General features: G+C 37.1%; 1 protein-coding gene across 2 annotated transcripts; it reads right to left on the bottom strand.

Moving 5' to 3' along the window:
• Positions 1-255: 255 nt before the first annotated feature.
• Positions 256-21,039, bottom strand: ATP6V1H_1 (V-type proton ATPase subunit H). Of its 2 annotated transcripts, XM_051217759.1 has the most exons (13): positions 20,880-21,039; positions 20,767-20,845; positions 20,625-20,727; positions 20,501-20,590; positions 20,248-20,466; positions 18,414-18,511; positions 15,931-16,129; positions 13,922-14,071; positions 12,018-12,175; positions 9,601-9,702; positions 8,190-8,303; positions 6,103-6,283; positions 256-1,006 (listed from the first exon to the last, which is right to left on the bottom strand). In XM_051217759.1, the coding sequence occupies exons 1-12, from the start codon at positions 20,926-20,928 to the stop codon at positions 6,211-6,213; spliced, it is 1,434 nt and encodes a 477-aa protein (XP_051064183.1). In that variant the 5' UTR covers positions 20,929-21,039; the 3' UTR covers positions 256-1,006; positions 6,103-6,210. The 2 variants fall into 2 exon arrangements, with proteins under 2 accessions (XP_051064183.1, XP_051064184.1); XM_051217760.1 differs by having other exon boundaries at positions 256-8,303; positions 12,018-12,099; positions 12,149-12,172.
• Between the last annotated feature and the right edge of the window lie 136 nt (positions 21,040-21,175).

Here is a 21,175-nt window from a genome sequence, read left to right as displayed (position 1 = left end):
ACTAGTCCTCGCTAAAATTTTGTCTGCTATGAGGGCTACCTGATGAAGTGGTGCGTCCTCGAGCAGGACTGTTACGGTAGGTTGGATGTGAGCCGGTAATGACTCGAGCCACAATTCTTTGACTATTTCCGAGTCAGCTGTTCTTGGTCCTGCAAGAGATTGTAGGTGCATGAGGTGGTGGCTTGGTTTAGCATCACCCAGAAGGTGACGTGCTAACAATGTCTCAATCGTTCCTCCCTCGATGGGAGGATATGTCTGAGAATTGCCTCTGAGGCGATCGTAAGCATTAGGTACATTGGAATTGAGGACAACCTCACGTACAGTTACTATATGGTCCCCGGGTAGTGATTCGAGAGCGAAGGCGTACTTTTGCCTTTGGCTCGTAATGCGACGAGTCTCGAACTGAGACTCTAATGCAGCAAACCAAACCTCTGGGTCGTGGGGAATGAATGATACAGGTCGAAAGTGGATGGCCTGTACGTCTGAGTCTATGATATTAGTACTATTCTTGTCGCTATCCGTCATGTCGTGTATATTAAATAATAAACGATAATATGAAAATATACGACAGACGTGGATAGATAAACTATAGACTCACCGAATCGGCTTGTTTGGAAGATTTGACCAGAGGTTGAGGCGTGTTCCAGAACTTCCGTCACCAATTGTAGCGTGGTGTCGGGTCGAAATTGACTATGAACACCGCTACCAAGAAACACGTGCCAAGTAAATCAGAAGGCGAAGATGGAGCGTAACCAGATTTATTTGGTTGGCGATCTCGTGGTATCGAACGAATACCGAGACCGTGCCAAAAGGAGTACAAGTGGAATCAGAGGGCAAGAGTACGAACGTACGAGGTCACAATCCACGGAAAAGTAATGGAGTAGTAATGTGACTGTCTTTAGTACATTTAAACAGACGAGCATAGTAAAGCAATCACTGGTACAATTGGTTATAATAATGATTATTTCCATTAAATCAATCGCGTTTTCTTGGTAAAAGTAGGTCACTACAGAATAAAGAAAAGAAAACGAGAAGAGTGAATGATTGGCGTGGAAACGAGGTGAAAATGAATTGAGACGGTTGATTGACATTTTACAAATGAATTATCACTGTATGGTTCTCAGATTTTTACTAAATGATTCTGTAATTTTTTATTGAAATACATTCGGTTGTTTTCACTTGTGTTCTCGTTCACTATAGCTCTATGAATTGTAATATTTTGTGACCTACCTTCAAGATAATATATTTATACATAGTTGCTGCGTTCTTATTTACATCAGCAGTGGCTTAATGGTTAGGATGCCCAACTTTCGGCTAGATTCGGAAGCCCATCCCTGCCTGTTTCGGTTTTAGTAACCGAGCAAGAGTGGCTCATATGTATGTACTTGGTGAATGAACATTGTGTTAAAAAGTCTGTATTAAAGGTATTTTTGATAAATACTGGCTGTTCAAATAATTTGTATTGAACTATATACAGACTTGGTTAGAGTAAGCCAATTTATTGTGGTATGCAAAATCAAACAGTGAATTTGTAAAATATGAAAACAATATATCAAATATACTGTTTGCACATCTTCCTTGAATCGTCTCTTACAACTTTATCGGTCTTCCATTCCAGTTGTTATTTCGATTACTCTTTGTTTCTCTTTCTTCTCAGTTTATTTTCTCCTTCTGTCCTTAAGAATTCTACTTTAGACTCCTGATACATACTACTCATATTTGTCTGTACATATCATACTCGTCCCTCTTTTAATAAGTCGTTCTAGCCGCTGTACCTCTTTCTCCGTCACAGTCTGTACCCCACTCTTCGTCGAGTTGTCAATCCTGCAGGCTCACTGACCCTCATTACTCTGTCGACAATCTCATTCTGATTCCCGCCCAATATTCCGGACGTTCCACCTCTCCTCTCTGTCGACAACGACAGCTACATCTAACTCTACCTTGTCAGATCATTACATACAATACTTAACTTTTCTCTAATTTTTTATTGAGAACAAAAGCAAAAAAAACGATGCATTTATAGTCCCTAGAATCAAACTCATTTGATTTTATCATCGTACATAGTTCATGAATGATTCGGATCAAAAATCAATCGTATTGTTATCTGTAAGTTAGTCACATTCAAAGTAAACACAATTGTATACCCAAAATAAAGATTCCTACTATGTTACAATGTACACAGAATACATACACAATCGAAACTATTGGAATCTCTATAACAAATTACATTTGAATAATTCATTTCATTTAAATAGAGTGAATACATTTAGAAAATGTCCTTGATTTCAATCATAAGAACATAATAGTAAGATTATGTAATCAACAATCTAAATGAATTGATTCATTCAAACTGAATATAGAATGAGTTTAGTCCGTAGGTCAATAAATTTACACAAACAAAAAGACATTTTAACAATGAGATTTATTATCATTTTAATGAAAAGAACCTTATTGCTACTTAGTCTAAAGTATATTTAAATTAAATTCGATCATAACTACATTAAGGGCCCCCAAATGCCAGGTACGGTTGAGAGTCAGCTCTGCCCCTCCAAGTGCTCTCATATAGTCACGTGCGTACAATCAGTCAGCCTTCTCGCACCACGGGTGATGTTTACGAAATTGAGAGGACGAAAAAAGAATGTTTGGTGTTTTAACCGGGCTGGTGGATATAGAGGATTCACCTAGGAGAGTTGGAAAACCCTGATTCCAAACCAATAATCTTAAGGGAACAAATGGTGTATTAACCTATTACTGGTTACCGACTACCATAGGACTGCATCTCCTTACGATGCTCCACTGTCTTATGGATCAAACCTTTAGGTCGAAGGCTCCGGGTGTGACCCCCTAAGAAAACCATCTGCTTCGATTTGGGCAGTATCACAACCCACGCACAAATCAAGCGAATTGTGTGGCACATATGTATTCGGTACCTCTTTGAACCAATATTTATTTATTCAAATACATAAATTGTAAACATACTCCTTTTCTTAATAGAGAGTTCGACTCTGCATCTTCCAAATAACGGGATTTGAGCTAGGAACTCAAATCTTTGTATTAATAAGAAATCTATGATACCTTTATCTCTTCCTTGACCGAATTAGGCTTAACAAATGATCATACTAATTATTATAACTTTTCATTCCCTTTGTCCGTCTGTTTTTGTTTTCATTGAGATCATAGATCGATTAATGTTAGATCACCATTGGAAATCTGGTCCTAGTACAGGACGCCTCTGCAGCGCGCATCCACAATTCAGCACACAGAACTCGGACCCATGACCTTTGGTCTCACACGTGAACACCTAATATTGAGACCACTGGACTGTTATCCAACGGTATTAATATCTAACTTCGATCAATCTATGATTTTTCTTCAACCCTTTCTCAAGCATTACGTAATTTTTAATGCACGTTATTTCAATGTTTAATATTGTTCATATGTGTATATAAACACTTCTATAAGGCAGAGTAGAGACTGGAGATGACCTAATTGAAAATACCATTGTTCACTTATAATTCGTGTTGCTCTAGTTCACAAATATGAGGATTTTTCATATACATATTATTACTGGAGTTACATCACAATTCACTGAGTCGATTCGATGATAAACTGAAATGTTATTGGAACATTAATAATGAACCATGTAACCCTGATATACATATGCATCTATCCAATCAGTGACTTAGCGCTTAAAGCATTCAACTTTTATCCATTAAGCCACAAGTTCGAATGCCAATTTATTTATATCAGTTTGGGTAACCGAGTAATATAAATTGTCTTTAGATTTAGAGTGTAGTTCGAAGTCAAATACAAAAATATCTATTCCTGGTGAAATAGAAGACAATGGTGAATGGTGGCTCAATTTCGTGGATTAGTTGAAGTTAGACATTAACACCATTGGATGCCGACCAATTACCGATCGAACCAGTGATACATAAAACACGTGAGAGCAGTCTAGAATCCTTATCGGTCCTGCTTCCCGCCTAGCACAGCCAATTAAGTCCAGAACATCAATCTCAGCCTCTGCAATATGAATCCTTATATTTCAAACATACTGAGTTTATATGCCAATCAAACAGATCACAACGTACCATAAAATAGAAAATAACATTTGTACAATAGTTGGCCAAAAGTGTCTGTGAATGAGGGAGGTAGTGATTACCAGAAAGGTTATAACAATTGGCGACGGGGTTGAACGAAATTCTGAACCCTCATCTTCAACTTCAGCCTGTAATTGGACGAAATTCAATCTAATTATTTCGAGCAATCAGCATCCAGATTGGCCATCGATGTCCTTGGAAAACATTGGTTGTTAATTTATCATTCAGTATTCCTCATTACCGTACTGATTCAGAAAATGACTATCTCTTCCGATCAATTACAGTTCCTATTTGAGCGACAACAGGAGTGTTTCAAAAATAGACAGTTGAATGTTTTAGACAATTTACGTACACGGCTGCTAAATCATCCATGTTTTGGAGATGTAACAGAAATTAGTAAATTAATTTCAAATTTGCATACCGAGCTGGAAAATGACTGCAGAACGTATGAACGTGTCGATAAAAGCCTCTATGAATCCTTGACGAGCAGTAATGTAAGCGAAGCAATAGCAGTCATTCGTGATCGGACCAATGGTCCAGAAACGTCCATTCCAGAGACATGTCCTGTCGTGGGTTCCAATCCCATTGCTCCCGAAACACCATGCACAAACACGGGATTGTCCAGCTCACAGAAAGACGTCTTATTAAATGCTCATGAAATTACTGCAAAAGCCGCCCACGAAGAGACAGAAAATGAATCAAGCATCAAAATAAAAACAGTCGCATCGAATGGAGCTTATCATTCCAGAACAAAAGTTCCTGATGAATCTACTTATTGGAGTTCTCTAGTTGTTTTATCAAATATAAGTTATCTTGATGACTCATCTGCTTTTGATCAAATTTCTTACAAAAATGAGAAAAATTTGTCGAATGCACCAAACAACGATCAAGAACCTAACAAAATTTTGATAGATGCTGATTACTCTAGCGATCGACTATCTACTAATGAGATTTTCAAGAAATTCGATGACAAAGTTTCAGAAGAATCAAACTTTGATGACCTCATATCAAGCGACATTGATCCTAATCATTTAATTACCTTTAGTAAATTCTCTGTTCAATTTGACAAATACGTTTTAAATAAAGTCAAATTAATTGTAACTTGGGAATATGAGGATCCAACACTGTTTCGTGAGGGAGGATAAACCCGGATCTTTAAAAGGGGAGGTGTTATATCTCGATAAGAATAATGAATGGTAACTTTTGGGATCCATTTATGGACCAATACTATGAGTACATTTTTATCGTATAATTGTTAAGTAACTAAACTATACATATTCATGTCCCTCTTATTGTGAGCTTTATTTTGACTTATGAACTATTATCATAAGACTGACTATTCTTAAGTTATGCCTTGTCTATCAATTACTATCTCCCTCATCCACAGACACTTTTGGCCAACTATTGTACAAATGTTATTTTCTATTTTATGGTACGTTGTGATCTGTTTGATTGGCATATAAACTCAGTATGTTTGAAATATAAGGATTCATATTGCAGAGGCTGAGATTGATGTTCTGGACTTAATTGGCTGTGCTAGGCGGGAAGCAGGACCGATAAGGATTCTAGACTGCTCCCACGTGTTTTATGTATCACTGGTTCGATCGATAATTCACTACTCTCCAATTGGCGGTATCGTTGCGTTATCCAATATACAGGGCACACAGGTTCACAAGTTAAAACATCAATAAATATCAGGAATAAATTTATCACAAGAAGAACAACAAAGAAAAAACAAGTCAATACTAGAAAGAAAGTCAAGAAAATGAAAGTTTGATTATTATGCATGTTTGTTTTGTTTATATTTAATCCCATTGATATATTGAAATAAAAGAGAATGAAAGAATCACTATGGAGGATCGATTACACCAGATGATAAACAGTAATACTAAACCCAGAATAATGAAGCCTGGTAACAACAGTAAATAATGATTGATTGAAAAATAAATGGATAAATATATATGTATGTTTATTTGTTAACTGTTCATGACAAATCACTCACCTATTGATTAATTACATTTGATTAAGTTTCATTAGATCATTTGAAGGTAATTAAAAGGTGTTTTTTAGTTTTTCTCATTACTACTAATAATACTACTGCTATCCACTACTACTTAACTTTTACTCCAGTTGATTTCACATCAGTACTTTGAACTGAATCCAATTGTTTACCCAAATATTCCCTGTAATAAATAAAACAATTTTAGGAAATATGATGATATATATCAGTCAGTCAGCAACAACGTAGAACTTCGTGCGTACGTACATCAGTTCAAGTTGCTATACCACATTAGCACAAAGACACAATTGTCGTTTTAAATCCCATAGTGGTAGAGGAAGTAAAAATATAAGCAATAATCGATTGATTGAATTTAGACATTAACATCGTTTGATGCCGACTCAGTGATCTAAGGGTTAAGCATTCGTGTGCGAGACCGAAGGTCATGGGTCCGAGTACTGTGCGCAGGATCATGGAGGAGTCCTACACTGGGATAAAACAGTCGTTCAGTGCTTCCAGGTTTTCGATGGCTGTCTAGCATAGATTGACTCATGAATTTAACTATTAAGATTATGTGTTCACCAAAAAAAGGAGACTCAGTAATTCTATATCCGGTTTCATCCGTATGGTAGTGGGGTAAATACCATAATACTGAAGAGTACTATATTAGAATAAAACAGTTATTTTATTGCCTTCACATCATTTTTAATGTCTTATAACGGATTATTTTATGAAATTAATATTGAGAAAGCCAATGACTAAAAGTCAGTCATCATCAAGTTATAGACTGGAACAGATGTCAGTCCAAGTTGCAGATTATCTTAACATGACGTGATAAAATTAACAAAGTAAATGGCAAAAGAGATTGGAACTATGTAATAGCAATGATAATGAGAAAGAATCGATATTGAGAATATGGTTCAAAAAGACAAAATGAAAATGTATGCATGAAGGAATACTGGATCTCAAGATCAAAAGAAAGGCAAGGAATGAATGCATCTGAACTGCAGTGAACGGTTCTGAGTGATATCACCCAATCTCCAAAAAACTGATCGTGATTAACGCAGTTTCCCAAACAGGTAGTCCGAATCTACTAACAACGTTTAGACCAATAGTCAATGACTCCATAGATTGATGTTCTGTCTGGTCAGTCATTCTAATTTATGGCTTAAAACAAGGCACATAGAAGTAAGAGAAATACGTAGTCTGCAAGTAATTTGTCATGGGTGTTTTCGTCATTTTTAATGGAGCAACTGAATAAGCAATGCCGAGACGAAAGTAAGCTTACTAGATATATATGGTAAATCTTCATTGACTGAGGTGGTTAGTTATATATGCCTAACCACCTCCTGTTACCTATACTTGCAATCTTGGCTGGTGTGGGAGCGAGTTTTCAAAAAGGTAGGAGCAGTCAAGTCAACATGTGGCATTAGTGTACGAAGTTACTGGCCATGTTAGTGCACAATACTTAGTTAGGATTCGCACGGTTGTCATGACTAATAGTTGAAGACACTGAGTGAGACGATTCGGAATTGGTGCCAATAGTGCACGATGATGCACTCTTTCTTTGTCACACTTTTTATTCCTGGAATCTATCCATTCATTTCGTATCGTATTCTTCTATATTTAGCTTCTTTGATTATAATTAATACTACTATTATTTCAAGTATTTCCACCATTTCGTTTTGGTGATGTGGTATAGTAAACTGGACTGATCGACATTTATGTCAAGCATCATGTTGATGATGACTGATTGTTCATTTATGTTTTTTTCATACTAGTAATAGATTGATAAAACAAACACCTACACACACCATCGTCGTAAGTCCTACTGGGAAGCCTTTGATTTCTTCATTTTAACAGATAATAACATGATATTACATCACAAGATCAATAGGTTATGTATCAGTCTTAGGATGTCGGTCATGAGGTAACGTGTTCGCTTGAGAATTGAAAGTTTGAGGTTCGATCTGTGGGGGAGTTGTACACTACTGATATACTTCTAACTAGGATTAAACAGCTAAATGTCAGTTCATAACAAATACTGTATGAAAATACACACATATCTATCTACTTCTCTATATGCTTACCAATTATGTACCATTATCTTTTGTAATGAAACTAGTGCATTATAACGAACATTTGGATCATCATGCTGTAGTAAAGCCATCACTAACTGTTTACCGCCAAGTGTTTCAATTATTCTACAAGTGGAAAGAAAAAGAGGAACAAACAATACGAGATACATAAATGTTTAACATGAATATCAGTGAGGAAAAACATGAATTAATCAAGTAAATGGATGATTAGTCATTGGTAAAGAACGTAAATGCTCCTAAAACAAACATGATGAAACGATTAATATCCTCCAGAGTAGCTGCTACCTTGACGTAGTGGCTGGATTTGCTTACAGTGATGATTTAGTCGAGTTATATTGGCTGGAACACCAGTTCCTTCAGATTCAAAGGTATCAGGTAGGTCGGTTGGAAAGTAATGAGATGAAATTGACAGACTTAAGGTACGACGGAGAAGTCGTTTTGTCGACTGTATAATCGTATGGAAGTAGTAATGTGTTTCCCTTAGATGACCAGTTTTTGTAGCAGTGCTGCCTTTTCACTAAGGAAAGTAACAATTAGAAAATGTAGACCTTAGACATCTTATATCTCATCTTAACCACAAAGATTTACGCCACCAGTGGTACGAGCTTTAAATTACTGAGCTAAGTCGTCTAAAACTACCTGAGAAAGAGCCCGTATGTGACCGGCATAAAGCAATTGTTCCATAGAGACGGAGGTTACGATCCTGGGTTGCCAAGATCACTCCTAACACAGTTTCTTTTCCAGAAGTATCTCTCCATGGTGTAGGCAACCGGAAAAAAGTTGTCCCCATACTCCTAACGGTATGGGGAAAAATTCGTCATTAGTCACAAAATTTATATCAACACAACACAAGCAACAAAAGAGGGTAATTGTCAAGATAGAAAGCAAAGAAGTGATACTCATAATAATAAAAATCAAACTGATGAACCAATTATTTCGAAGATAGTTCATATCGAAAGAATGAAATCGGTAAATGAGAAGTATAAGACAATGTTTTAGAAGTTATGAATTCAACTTTTACTGAACCCTACGTAATATAAAATATAAATTAGTGAGATAAAAAGTAGAACAAAAGGTTATGAGGAATTCAGTAGCTTAGAATTTGGGGGTGGGAACAAAGAATAAATGCATCTGGGCCATTGCAAACGATTTTGAGTTGTGCCATTCAAAGTCTCTAGCCACTAGCTACAATAAACACACGGAACTATGCATTTTGTCAATTTATATCTCGTTGTACTAATGTAATGAGACAACACTTTGAGTCAATACACATTTGTATTGGACTCAATGATTGTGTTTATGACTAACTTATTGACTGCAATAGAACACAATTTGAATTTGTAATCTAGTAGTTGACATTTAAAGTTAGAATAACGCTAACAACATTTAATAATGAACTTACTGTTTACCACGTGGATAGTGTCTTACAAACTCTCCAATATCGTGTACAGCCACAGATAATGTCAATGGATCAGTACCCAGTTCGACTAGTCGTACTAACATTCTAAATGGTGAAAAATCAAGAAAGAATATTCAAATAAAGAATTCATAAACACAAGTAAATTTATAATATGATATCCACAAAAACCCCTTCTGATATTAATCAACATATGCTCACTAGTGACTGGCTTTAACAGGTATTTCCTGGAGTTTTAGTGAGAAGCAGTGACCAGTGGAGTTCAACCGAGTCTATTACGCGAGAGTTACTCACTGAAGACACCCGGCCCAGATGACTTACCTCCGGTTCTTTTTAAAGATGGTGGTGACTCTAACTAAGGAATTGACGACGTTGTTTACAAAGGTTTGGGAACTAGAGAGTGTACTAACGTCATGGAATGAGTCGATAGTTGTCCCTATCTTTAAAAAGGGTTCACGTCGTTCCTGTAACAACTATCGGGGGATAAGTCTACTTCCGATTGCGTCCAAGCTATTGGCTTCCGTCATACTTCGTAGGTTGTTCAAAACCCGAGAAAGATTGACTCGCGAGGAGCAGGCTGGGTTTCGTTCCGGTCGAGGATGTATTGATCATATCTTCACCCTCCGCCAAATGTTAGAACACCGCAATACTTATCAAAGGCCAACAATCGTAGTGGTTCTTGACGTCAGGGCTGCCTTCGATTCGTTGGACAGGACTGTTCTCTGGTTTGTCTATTGAAGAAGGGTGTGCCTGAGAAGCTTATTAACATCCTAAAAGCCCTATATAAAAACACCTCAGGCAGAGTGAGGGCATACAACCACCTTTCTCCATTGTTCCATTCGAGCAGTGGGGTTAGGCAGGGTTGCCCAATCTCACCATTCCTCTTTAACTTTGCCATCGATGACATTCTGGAAACAGCTCTGATGAATGTAAGTAATGGTGGTGTGGATCTGTTGCATGGAGAAAGACTTCTCGACCTTGAGTATGCGGACGACATTTTCTTACTGTGCGATAATGCCCAATCTATGCAATCCGCACTTAATCAGTTGGCAATCAGTGTCCGTAGGTATGGTATGTGCTTTGCACCTTCGAAGTGTAAAGTACTTCTACAAGACTGACAGGATTCTAACCCTGTACTCACCCTGGATGGTGAGCAGATAGACGTAGTCGAGAAGTTCGTGTATCTGGGTAGCTGCATAAGTGCTGGCGGGTGTGTGTGATGAGATCAATGCACGCATAGTGAAAGCCAGAGCGGCTTATGCCAATCTGGGCCACCTTTGGCGCCTTCGTGATGTTAGTCTGGCTGTGAAAGGTCGGATCTACAACGCGTCGGTGAGAGCAGTTTTGCTCTATGCTTGTGAAACCTGGTCTCTCCGAGTTGAGGACGTTAGACGACTCTCTGTGTTCGATCATCGTTGTCTCCGAAGGATTGCTGATATCCAGTGGTAGCACCATGTTAGTAATGCAGAGGTTCGGCATCGTGTGTTCGGGCACAGAGATGATAATGCAATCGATGTCACCATCTTGAAAAACCGACTTCGGTGGCTTGGACATGTTCTACGAATGTCGTTCCATAGAATTCCACGTCGTGCATTATTTGCCGACTCTGAGACTGGTTGGAAAAAGCGGAGAGGTGGTCAGTATATGACACGGTGTCGTGGTATGAAAGAAAGCTGCAAAGGACTGGCTTGTGTCGGTCCTTCACGACTCCCTGGTTGGGGTCCGAGAGATGGTGCTACATAGTAGCCAGAAACGTTATCAGATATGGCTCAGAATAGGAGCCAGTGGCGATCCTGCTGTAACCTTCTTTTACTTTCTTCATAAAAAGTGGTTGTGTTTTCCTTAACTGAAAGATTTCTTCTGATTGTACCTTTCCGTTCCCCCATTTTTACTATTATTATTACTACACCACCTTGCATCAATCTCTTCGTTATTATTCTCTTTTTTTCCTTCCCCTTAAATTCTCATTATTTTGTGTGGCACATATATATTTGGCGCATTCTTGTACCAATATTTATGTGTACACATAAATAAATGAATAAAATAAAAACACTGAAGACAGTGGTGGATGTGTCGCTCAATTTCGTGGATTGGTTGAAGTTAGACATTAACTCTGTTGGATACCGGCTCAGTGGTCTAGAGGTTAAGCGCTCGCGCGCAAGACTGACAGGTCCTGGGTTCCAATCTCGAGAGGCGGGATCGTAGATACGCACTGCTGAGGAGCCCCACAATGGGACGAAACCACCATCCAATGATTCCAGGCTTTCTATGGTGGTCTAGCTTTAATTGACTCATGACCTCATGTAATAAAGTTTACCTAATTATTGAATTGAATCTATTTCCGATGAACAATGATGTAAGAAAGGATTTATTTCAAACGTTTTTTATTTTGTTAGACTTACTTTAACATTTCATAATTATTATCTGTAAATTTTACTGCATTTTCATACCAAAACTTTTCTGATTTATGAACAGGTGACCATTCTAATCGACCAGATTTTAATTCAGCCATATATTCATCAAGACTACTTACATCTTGAATGCTAGCCGATAATTTCTCCTTGAAAAAAGAACAAGTGAAGTTTAGTAAGAATATGAAAAGTTGATACGACAGCTGATTTTCTTGTTGCAAGAAAACAGTAATTAAGAAGCTAAATAAACGTCAAAAAACTTAATTGAAACTCAAGGTACATGGAATACACATTACAACATTTTAGAGATAAAGCGTAGCAGTATATCATATACAACATAGAATTTAGGGTAAACATGACTGGATGACCATTTCGTCCTAGTATTAGGAATCCTCATCAAGAGCATCCACGATCACGTACGCGGAGCTTGAACCTAGGAACTTCGGTCTCACACGAACCAGTTAGTATGAACCTAATTCTAAATGGCCCAATTCAACAGTTCATGACTTCATAGACTAATAACACACCCTGGTTTCGCCCCAAAACCAGGTATGCATATAACTACATAGTTGGTATACAAATAGTAGTAAAAATATTAAAACCGTTTGACATGAAAACACCCAACAAAGATTGATATGAAGAGCCGATCAGAAGTGACCTAAAGGACAAGTGCATTTCCTTGGTTAAAAAAATGGCTTAATTTCCTAAGGATTAGAGTATTTGTACATTTTATTCGGTAGTTCAATACATTCAATTTCTGTGGGGCCCGTTATTTTGTCGTCATTTAGATCGGACGATGTTGTTGAAAGGGCTCTCCACTTTAGTGGCCCGGGATCTGACTCCAAGTAGATCGCATGAATGATCGTTGTCGAAACATATATGTCGCCTATCCTCGTGTATAATCATCGACTTAAATCGCGTTAATCAATAACGGAATTAAATAAGTCAACAAACGAGAATAGACTTTTGGATACATATATTTTGTATATGAAGCGAATGGAACAGAGAGAAGAGAAGCGACGCGCAGTGGAGATGGCGGGTAATCCAACTCCCCTTTTAGTCAAGCGTTAATCAATAATTATAGGTATACAAGAATAAGTTACAGACATGTGATGAGTAATGGGATAAGAAGTGTACACACATATATGCACTCATATAAAAACAGTCAGGATTGATAAACGAATAATTAACAAGGTCAAAATGTGGCTCAAGTAGAATGAATAGATTGGGCTGTCCGAAAGCGAGAATAAGATATATGGGCTTAACATAATAACCGACACTACATTTCTCACTCAAGTAGTCAGCTGAGGAGGGGGTGTTAGCACATAGCACACCATATATCAGTATCAAATTTTAGACATCGTCCGTGTTATAACTTGTGAAGTGAATGCTGATTGTATTAGCTCTTTTAATGTTACTTTTTGTATCTGGTCGTCGCTGATTGTTATGTCGGAAACGCTTATCACTTATACTTGGAACGAGGGACCTCTGCAATTCCCACGATGCGAAAGTAAGAACACAAAGACTGGTATAAGTGATGACTTATTAACCCCAAACCAAGACGACGACGATGATGATTCTAGAAGAAAATACACTCATTTATATATTGGTTGTACACCCATTTGAATTAATAATTAGGATGAAATCACATACTGAGCATAGTTCTAATCAATGGAATACAAGAATATCGCATATTATACAGGATAGAATATCATAAGAGAAAAGAAAGCAAATACTGCATTGGGTAATCATTACATTGAATCAAAAACGGAAATAATCTTGAACAAAACTCATAATGAGTAAATCAATCGAAAATGGACTTTTCTTTCCATCATATCAGTCCGTCACAACAAAGATAGTATAAGATCTTACAATGAAAGAAAGACTTAACTTACATTTAAGAATGCAATATCTTCAGTTAGTTCAGGATCATGACTAAAATCTTTTTGATTAAGCAATTCTAATTCTTTTAAAACTTTATATTGAACTAAGCGTAAGCCACAATCTCTTTGTTCAGAGTTTGTAGGTAATTTTTCTAAAATACTCTGTAAAAATAGTTTTATATGAAAGAGAACAACATTAAGGAAAGAAATAAGTAGATTTTCTTCAAGATTAAATTGGGATTAAACGTTGGGATATGGCTACACTTTACTTTAGCTTAGGCAATTAACTAGTGTAATTAGGGTTGTAAATGTAATGGACATTATAAACATAGAGCGTTAGCTTACCGTACATAGATCCCAACTATTGGATTAAAGTTTGGGATATGGCTACATTTACTTCAGCTTAGGTAATTAACTGGTATAAAATCATCATAATTCAGTGTCTTTTAAACTTGTGATCAGTTATTCAATAACATTATGTAAATAAAACTATATCTGTGGAGCAGAATGCATTGTTCTACAGGGGAAATAGTGAATAGTACATTCTAAGTGAATGTTCTTAGTCACATAAGTGATCGTATGCGACGAAAGTTGTGTAATGATGTTACATCCAATCTGCGATGCATGAACTATGGAAATTAAGAGATATACGTAAAGCAAAAGTACACGATTATCAATGTCTTCGATTCATGGTACATTTTTGGTGATAAATCAATGAATTACGTAACACTAATTTTAAGAATATGATATTGGATCAAGGTAATAAATAAATCGACGACAATGGGAACTTTTATAAACTGAATTAGCAAGTAGCGTTCACCGTAGTTTGATATCGATTCCTACCACAGCCATTGATATTATTGCTTTCTATCATGTACAACCACATATTTCTACACGGTAAGTAATCCAACTTATGGTAACTATATATATATAGCCCAAAAATGCTGTGGTACGGTCGGGGTGTGTGGAGAGTCAACTCACCATCTCCTAAATGCTCCCACATGACCACGTGCATACAATCACTGACACGAAAGTCATACTCAATGCCTTCTCGCACCACGGGTGTTGTTTACGAGAGAGGACGAAAAGCGAATGTTCGGAGCTTTAACTGGGTTGGTGGACACGTAGGACCGATCTATTAGAGTTGGAATACCCTGATTACAAACCAATACTACACATAGACTACAGTATCCTGAGGGAACAAATGGCATATCAATTTACTGTTAGTCACCAACTACCATGGGACTGCATCTCCTAACATTGCTCCACCGCCCTGTGGATTGGACCTTTGAGTCAAAGGCTCGGTGAGTGGCCACTTAAGAAAACCACGTGTTTCGGTATGGGCGATCGAGCAGTACTCCAGCCCTCACACAAATCGAATGATTTATGTGGCGCATATATATTTGTTGCCTGTTTGTAGCAATATTTATGCATTTAAATGAATAAATGATAACTATAAGAAATTATACTGTGACATTTCTGTGTATTAGTTCGTTAATGCAATTTTCATATAGCAATATTTGCTTTTTAATAAAAGCGAATTTTGTCAGCTACGATAGAAGGATTGTAAGAGAAGCATGATTTTGTACGAAAAAAAAACCATTTTGAAGCATACATTACAAAATAAAGCCTAGAATTTATTTTCATTGTTCTTCCGAACAACATCACCAGCACAGACTATACAAACTTCTCCCTGAAGTTTGTGCTGATGACGTCATTCAGAGGAACGATGAAAGCTCCACGACCAAACCATCCAGCTCAGAGAACAAAACTCCATCAAAATCATCCACCTGTGGTGTTTATGTTATTCGTACTTATCTCGTTAAGTTATATGAGAAATAGTACTTTTTACAGAGGTGGATACTCGCACTACTTGAAATTTGATTTCATGAAACAATGAAGCTTTTAAAACACAACTCTACGATATATGCCGCAAATATGTACTACTATACACTTATAGAGCAAAAAAACTACATAGCAACAATAAGATACTATAAATTAATCAGAATCAACTAACTTACACGAAAGAATGCCAATGAAATTCTAGTGATTTTTTCTCGATCTGCTTCAAGGAAAATATCAGCTACAGTAGCCAATAATGCAGAATTCTTACATATATCAGTTACATGAATTGAATCAAAACTCATACACCATAAGCAAAAAATTAACTGATATTGTAACTGACGACTAGTTGATTTTTCTTGTAAAACATCTCCAATGCTTTATAAATGAGAAAGAAAAATCTAATCAAAATAATTAATACTAAACAATGATGAAAATGGATTTAATTATGCGAATTCAAAACGAGAGTTTACAGGGGTATATTCGATGGAAATGAAAGGTAAATGAGATAGTTAGTCAGTCAGCTACAACGTAGAACCAGGTACATTTGTGCATCAGTCCAAGTTGCCATACACCATTAGCACAACAAGATGAATACGGAATTCATACAAGTAGTTAATTCAGTGGTGGTAATATATAAAAGAAAGATTATATGTAAGGATATAATACAGGAAGAATTGGTTGGTAGAAAGATATAAAGCGATTTTGACCTCAGTTTAAGGGAAAACAGAGAGTGTATACACCGACGCCATTGTGATCGGTTCTGAGCCATGTCACACAGTCTCCAATCATTGGTTACGATAGTCACACGTACCCCAACCACATAGTGCGCATCTACCAACATGGCTAACACTAGAATTTAGTGACTTTAAGGACTGGTGCTACGTTTTGGATGAGATAGTAAAATATCTTAGTAAGATATATACAGGGAAAAATGGTCGTAAAGCGTATACAAGAAACGGGTTAATGGTTATTATAACTGAAAAAACACATCGCAATAGTCAGGAAATAATTCAGTGAGGAATCGAAAAACTACTTTTAAGCAATTGCTCTTAGTTTCAAATATGACAGGATAACTTCTACAAATAACGTAAGGCATTTTAATTAGTAACAATAATCAGTTCAATTATGTAGTTGATAAAACTCACTAACCAAATACAAACGTGATTATCTATTGAGTTGACATATCTAGTTAGCAATATACACCTAGATTCCTCAATATTTACTACATCATACCATCAAGCGCATGGAATCACCCAAAGATATGTATGAATTAAATAACTAGCAAACGATCAATGCTTTCTACTTTCATAGAAAACCCCTAAACAAAATACACAATTTGGTATGTAGATGAACATTTCATCTAGAACACAGGTAGAGTGAAATGGGAAAACTTGAGCTTGATTTTTACCTCCTACCAGAAGTAACAACACTTTCAAAGTAAATGACATGGTGATGCCCTTGACTATCACTTGTTTTGGGTGTCTTTATTGTACTAGATCCACACTTTGAAAACTTGCTGCCAACTCCAAAAATAAGTGAATCAAAGAAAGGATATTTAACAGCCGTCCTTTTCCTAAATCACCTTTTATTTGTGATAGGACATAACTACTGATAATATTAGCCGTTTGTGCGGCATAACTAAAACTAATGAAGCAGGCAATGAAACTAAGCCCTCTAATCTGAAAATTGCTGCCTTTGATCTTAGTAATCGTCAAGTGACCCATATAGCATGGCAGGATTTTAATAAATGTCCCAACCAATCTTAGGATGCTACGAAATACAAAGTTGAGCACTAGATAAAGGTGATCACTAGACAGTTAGAATCCAGTAGAAACAAGATAATAGTTTGAATGAGATCACTAGAGAATATCAACTAGCTGAAATTCACGAAAAACCAAAACATGACCTGTTAACGCCTATAGCTGATATAAAAACAATCCATGGGAAGTAGAGATATCGAATAGGACTCAGGAAACGTCATTGGATCGCAGATAGATGCAGAAACATTTAGATCAGCAAAGATAATCTCAATCACTTTTACTAAAATGAAGATAATATCGAATTCAGAGATAAAAACAAGGTTAGCGTGTCACATTTCAACCCAAACCAGCTGTGTTAAGATGAAGGATAACAGGCAGTTCATACAACAGAATTGGTTTTAAGTTTATGATGCAACTGCGGATGTTCGAAAAGTCCGAAATGATGAATAAAAGATTCAAATCCAAAAATACATGGATAGTTTTCAGGTAGTTGTATACTGGTTTGCAAGAGACCAAAACGTTTATTTTAGCTACTTAAAACCTTAAACATGTGTACTTTAAAACGAAATGAATTATCATAAAGTACTGTTAACAAGTCTCTGATCTTCTGGACGACGTTGTTACTTCGCCATAAACAGACTTGGCTTTAAGCTATGCTGTGCGAGGGACAGTGTAATTACGAACGTATCCAGGCCGAAGTAGATGAAAGGTGATTCAAACTTGGAGCTTACTGGTTAAAAGTTAAGTGCATTTAACATAGTAATTAACCATTAAACAGATTAAATACATTCAAAAACTTCCTAGAAAGCTCGTCTTTCTGTAGAATAAAACTCATGAAACATATAAGAAATAGAAATTTTTTCATACAAGCAGTAACAAAGAATGAAACACAAACGTACGTCTCGATTCCTCCGACTTTAGCGAATTGAGCACGGTACTCTCTGATACGAAGCATCATTTGAAGATTTCGAGCCACAGTTTGATCATACTGATTATTCTGTAAAGAATAAGAAAAACAACCATTAGCTCAATCCGGTAGTCAGAAAGGATTTTAATTTAATATGTAACGATGAATATAAAACACGAAACGACGCGAACTATTTACAATGTACAGGATTATCTTGGCTTTGGGTCCAATTGTTGGCTATACGGTTAGTGAAACTACCTGACTGTTAGAACTGAAGTGGGTGTTGTGTGGCACGAAACATGAACATAAATGTACAATATACATTACGATGGATACATCCTCCTCTATCTGCAACAAACAGATACAATCTGCCTTTAAACCATCACTGCCCCCCCAATGCCCTGGTACGGTCGAGAGTGGGGAGAGTCAGCTTTTCCTCTCCAAATGCTCTCAAGTGACCACGTGCATACATCCACTGACACGGAAGTCATACTCATTACCATCTCGCACTACGGGTGTTGTTTACGAAATTGAGAGGAAGAAAAGCGAATGTCTGGCACATTAACCGGGTTGATGGATATAGAGGATCCACCTAGGGAAGTTGGAAAACCTAGATTCCAAACCAATGGTGCACATGGACTCCAGTATCCTGAGGGAGCAAATAACGTATGAACCTATTGCTAGTCACCGACTACCATGAGACTGCATCTCCTGACGTTACTCCACTCTCTTGTGAATCAGACCTTCAGGTCTCGAGGTGTGGTCCCCTAAAAAAATTAGCTGCTCCGGTTTGGGCACTCGGGCAGTATCCCAGTCCTCACATAAATCGAGTGATTTATTTGGCTCATATCTATCTGGTGCCTCCTTGCACCAATGTTTATGTATTTAAGTAACAATAATAAAGTATTACTGAAGGAGGAATTAAGATAAAAACTTAAAAATAAGGAGACTTCAAGACTACTGTTTTGTGATCGATGATAGGAGTTAAATAAACGAATAGTCTAAATGTTTGTTTCAGAGATTATGGTAATGAACGATTTGTAAAACTGCACCAATATGAGGTTTTTGGTACAAATGCATCATAGACCCTTACTTTCAGTAATTTTTAATTATTCTACACCAAAACTGATGGCTTGTCATGACCATAAGTTCTCATGATACACAGGTTTTCCAACGACGTGATTAACTGTCGGAACATACAACCAGAATTTGGGAGAACACAGAGAGTGGATGCACCTGCACCATTGCAAACGATTTCGAGCCATGTCAATCAGGGTCTCTAACCATCGGTTGCTATCATCTCGCGGTCCCCAACCAGGTAGTCTACACCTACCAACATGACTCAGTTCACTTGTCAGTGACTTCATGGACTTGTGCCATGTTTTGGTTTGGCCGCCCCTAGCTTTCTTCCAACCTACTCCTATACCACTGAACATCGCACGTCGAGGCAGTCGGTCGTTGGGCATACGTAACACATGACCCAGCCATCTCAACTGATCAAGTTTCACTACGTTGTTACTGACTGACTGACTTCCAGACTTTCAATCACCTATTCAGGAGGTTAGACAAAAACAGACTTCCTAGAATAGGAATAACACAGGCTTCTGAACTTATATTCTCAAAGTGTAAGTTTTAACCTGATGTATAATAGCTTTGATAACTTGGATTATAGATTTTATATACCAGATTCTATGGTGCAGTCTAAACGGAACTACGGGAGCAAGTGACGAATATTTATAGACGAGCTGAAAAGTCAAAAATTAGCTTAAGTTTTAGAGCAAAATATTGTGTACACCTGACACTCTCTGAAGTGAAAAGAAGCTTACGGTTATTGTCAGTTGTTCACGTAGCCAATTTAAATAATAAATCAAGTCATTTTCCTCCATAAGTTGGGAAGACCAACATGCAAACTTTGCAATTATCCGGGAAGCTTGGTACATACAGAAAGGATCCCCTCTTTGGAAAAATCCGAAAAAATGAGACCAAAGTGATTCTTTTGACTTGGAGAAGTAATCACGAAAGATTTCAACACGTAATTTGTCTTCCTAAAACTTAATGGCTGGTGAAGTAACAACATACCTGAAGCATATCATCAATAAGTGTAAGGATATATCGTAATGTTTGTTCTTTTGAGATTTTATTTAGGATAAATATAAAAACCCTAGCGGTCTTTCGAACAATAAGGGCTGAAAAGCCCACTTACCATGTTTTCATCAGCCCTTATTACATGATTTCGTGCTTCCGCAGTGGGAGCATTATCAAGTCGTGTTATGAATGAATACTGCTCATCATTAATTATTTGTCCTCTGAAACCAAGTTGTACATCCACACATCTAAGAACTTACTGAAGGTAAGATTGCCAGTTTACTCGTGTTGATCTAACCTCAGCTGCTGTGGCCTGTAGAAAGCTGGTGGTTGAACCGACTAGATGTAAGTTAATGTATGGGAATGAAGCTACTTGACGTGATATCTTCAATATTACCAACGCGAGCGTATTCTAACGACATCCCTGAAATTTCAAAACAGCCACCAAAATATTCAAAATTTCAAATATGAAGCAGATATGCTAGAAAGAGTCCAACGACGAGCTACTAAGATGGTACAGGGTCTATCTGGCCTATCTTATGAAGACAGACAGAGACACCTTAACTTATTTCCGTTATCTTACCGTAGAGTACGGGGTGATCTAATATTGGCTTATCGTATACTGAACGATGACCTTGGTATTAACATGTCTTATCTTTTGCTTCCGTC

This window comes from Schistosoma haematobium, chromosome 7 (assembly GCF_000699445.3).
Source record: "Schistosoma haematobium chromosome 7, whole genome shotgun sequence".
NCBI classification, from domain to species: domain Eukaryota; kingdom Metazoa; phylum Platyhelminthes; class Trematoda; order Strigeidida; family Schistosomatidae; genus Schistosoma; species Schistosoma haematobium.
This window is presented reverse-complemented; position numbering and strand designations above follow the sequence as displayed.

Excerpts from the sequence above, each read along its gene's own strand:
- ATP6V1H_1 (XM_051217759.1), bottom strand. The coding sequence starts at position 20,928 with ATGTCGTTAGAATACGCTCGCGTTGGTAATATTGAAGATATCACGTCA. Across the intron at positions 18,512-20,247 it reads GTGAACAACTGACAATAACC|AATAATCAGTATGATCAAAC; the intron begins GTAAGCTTCTTT and ends TATTCTTTACAG. Across the intron at positions 6,284-8,189 it reads AAGATAATGGTACATAATTG|GGAATATTTGGGTAAACAAT; the intron begins GTAAGCATATAG and ends TATTTATTACAG.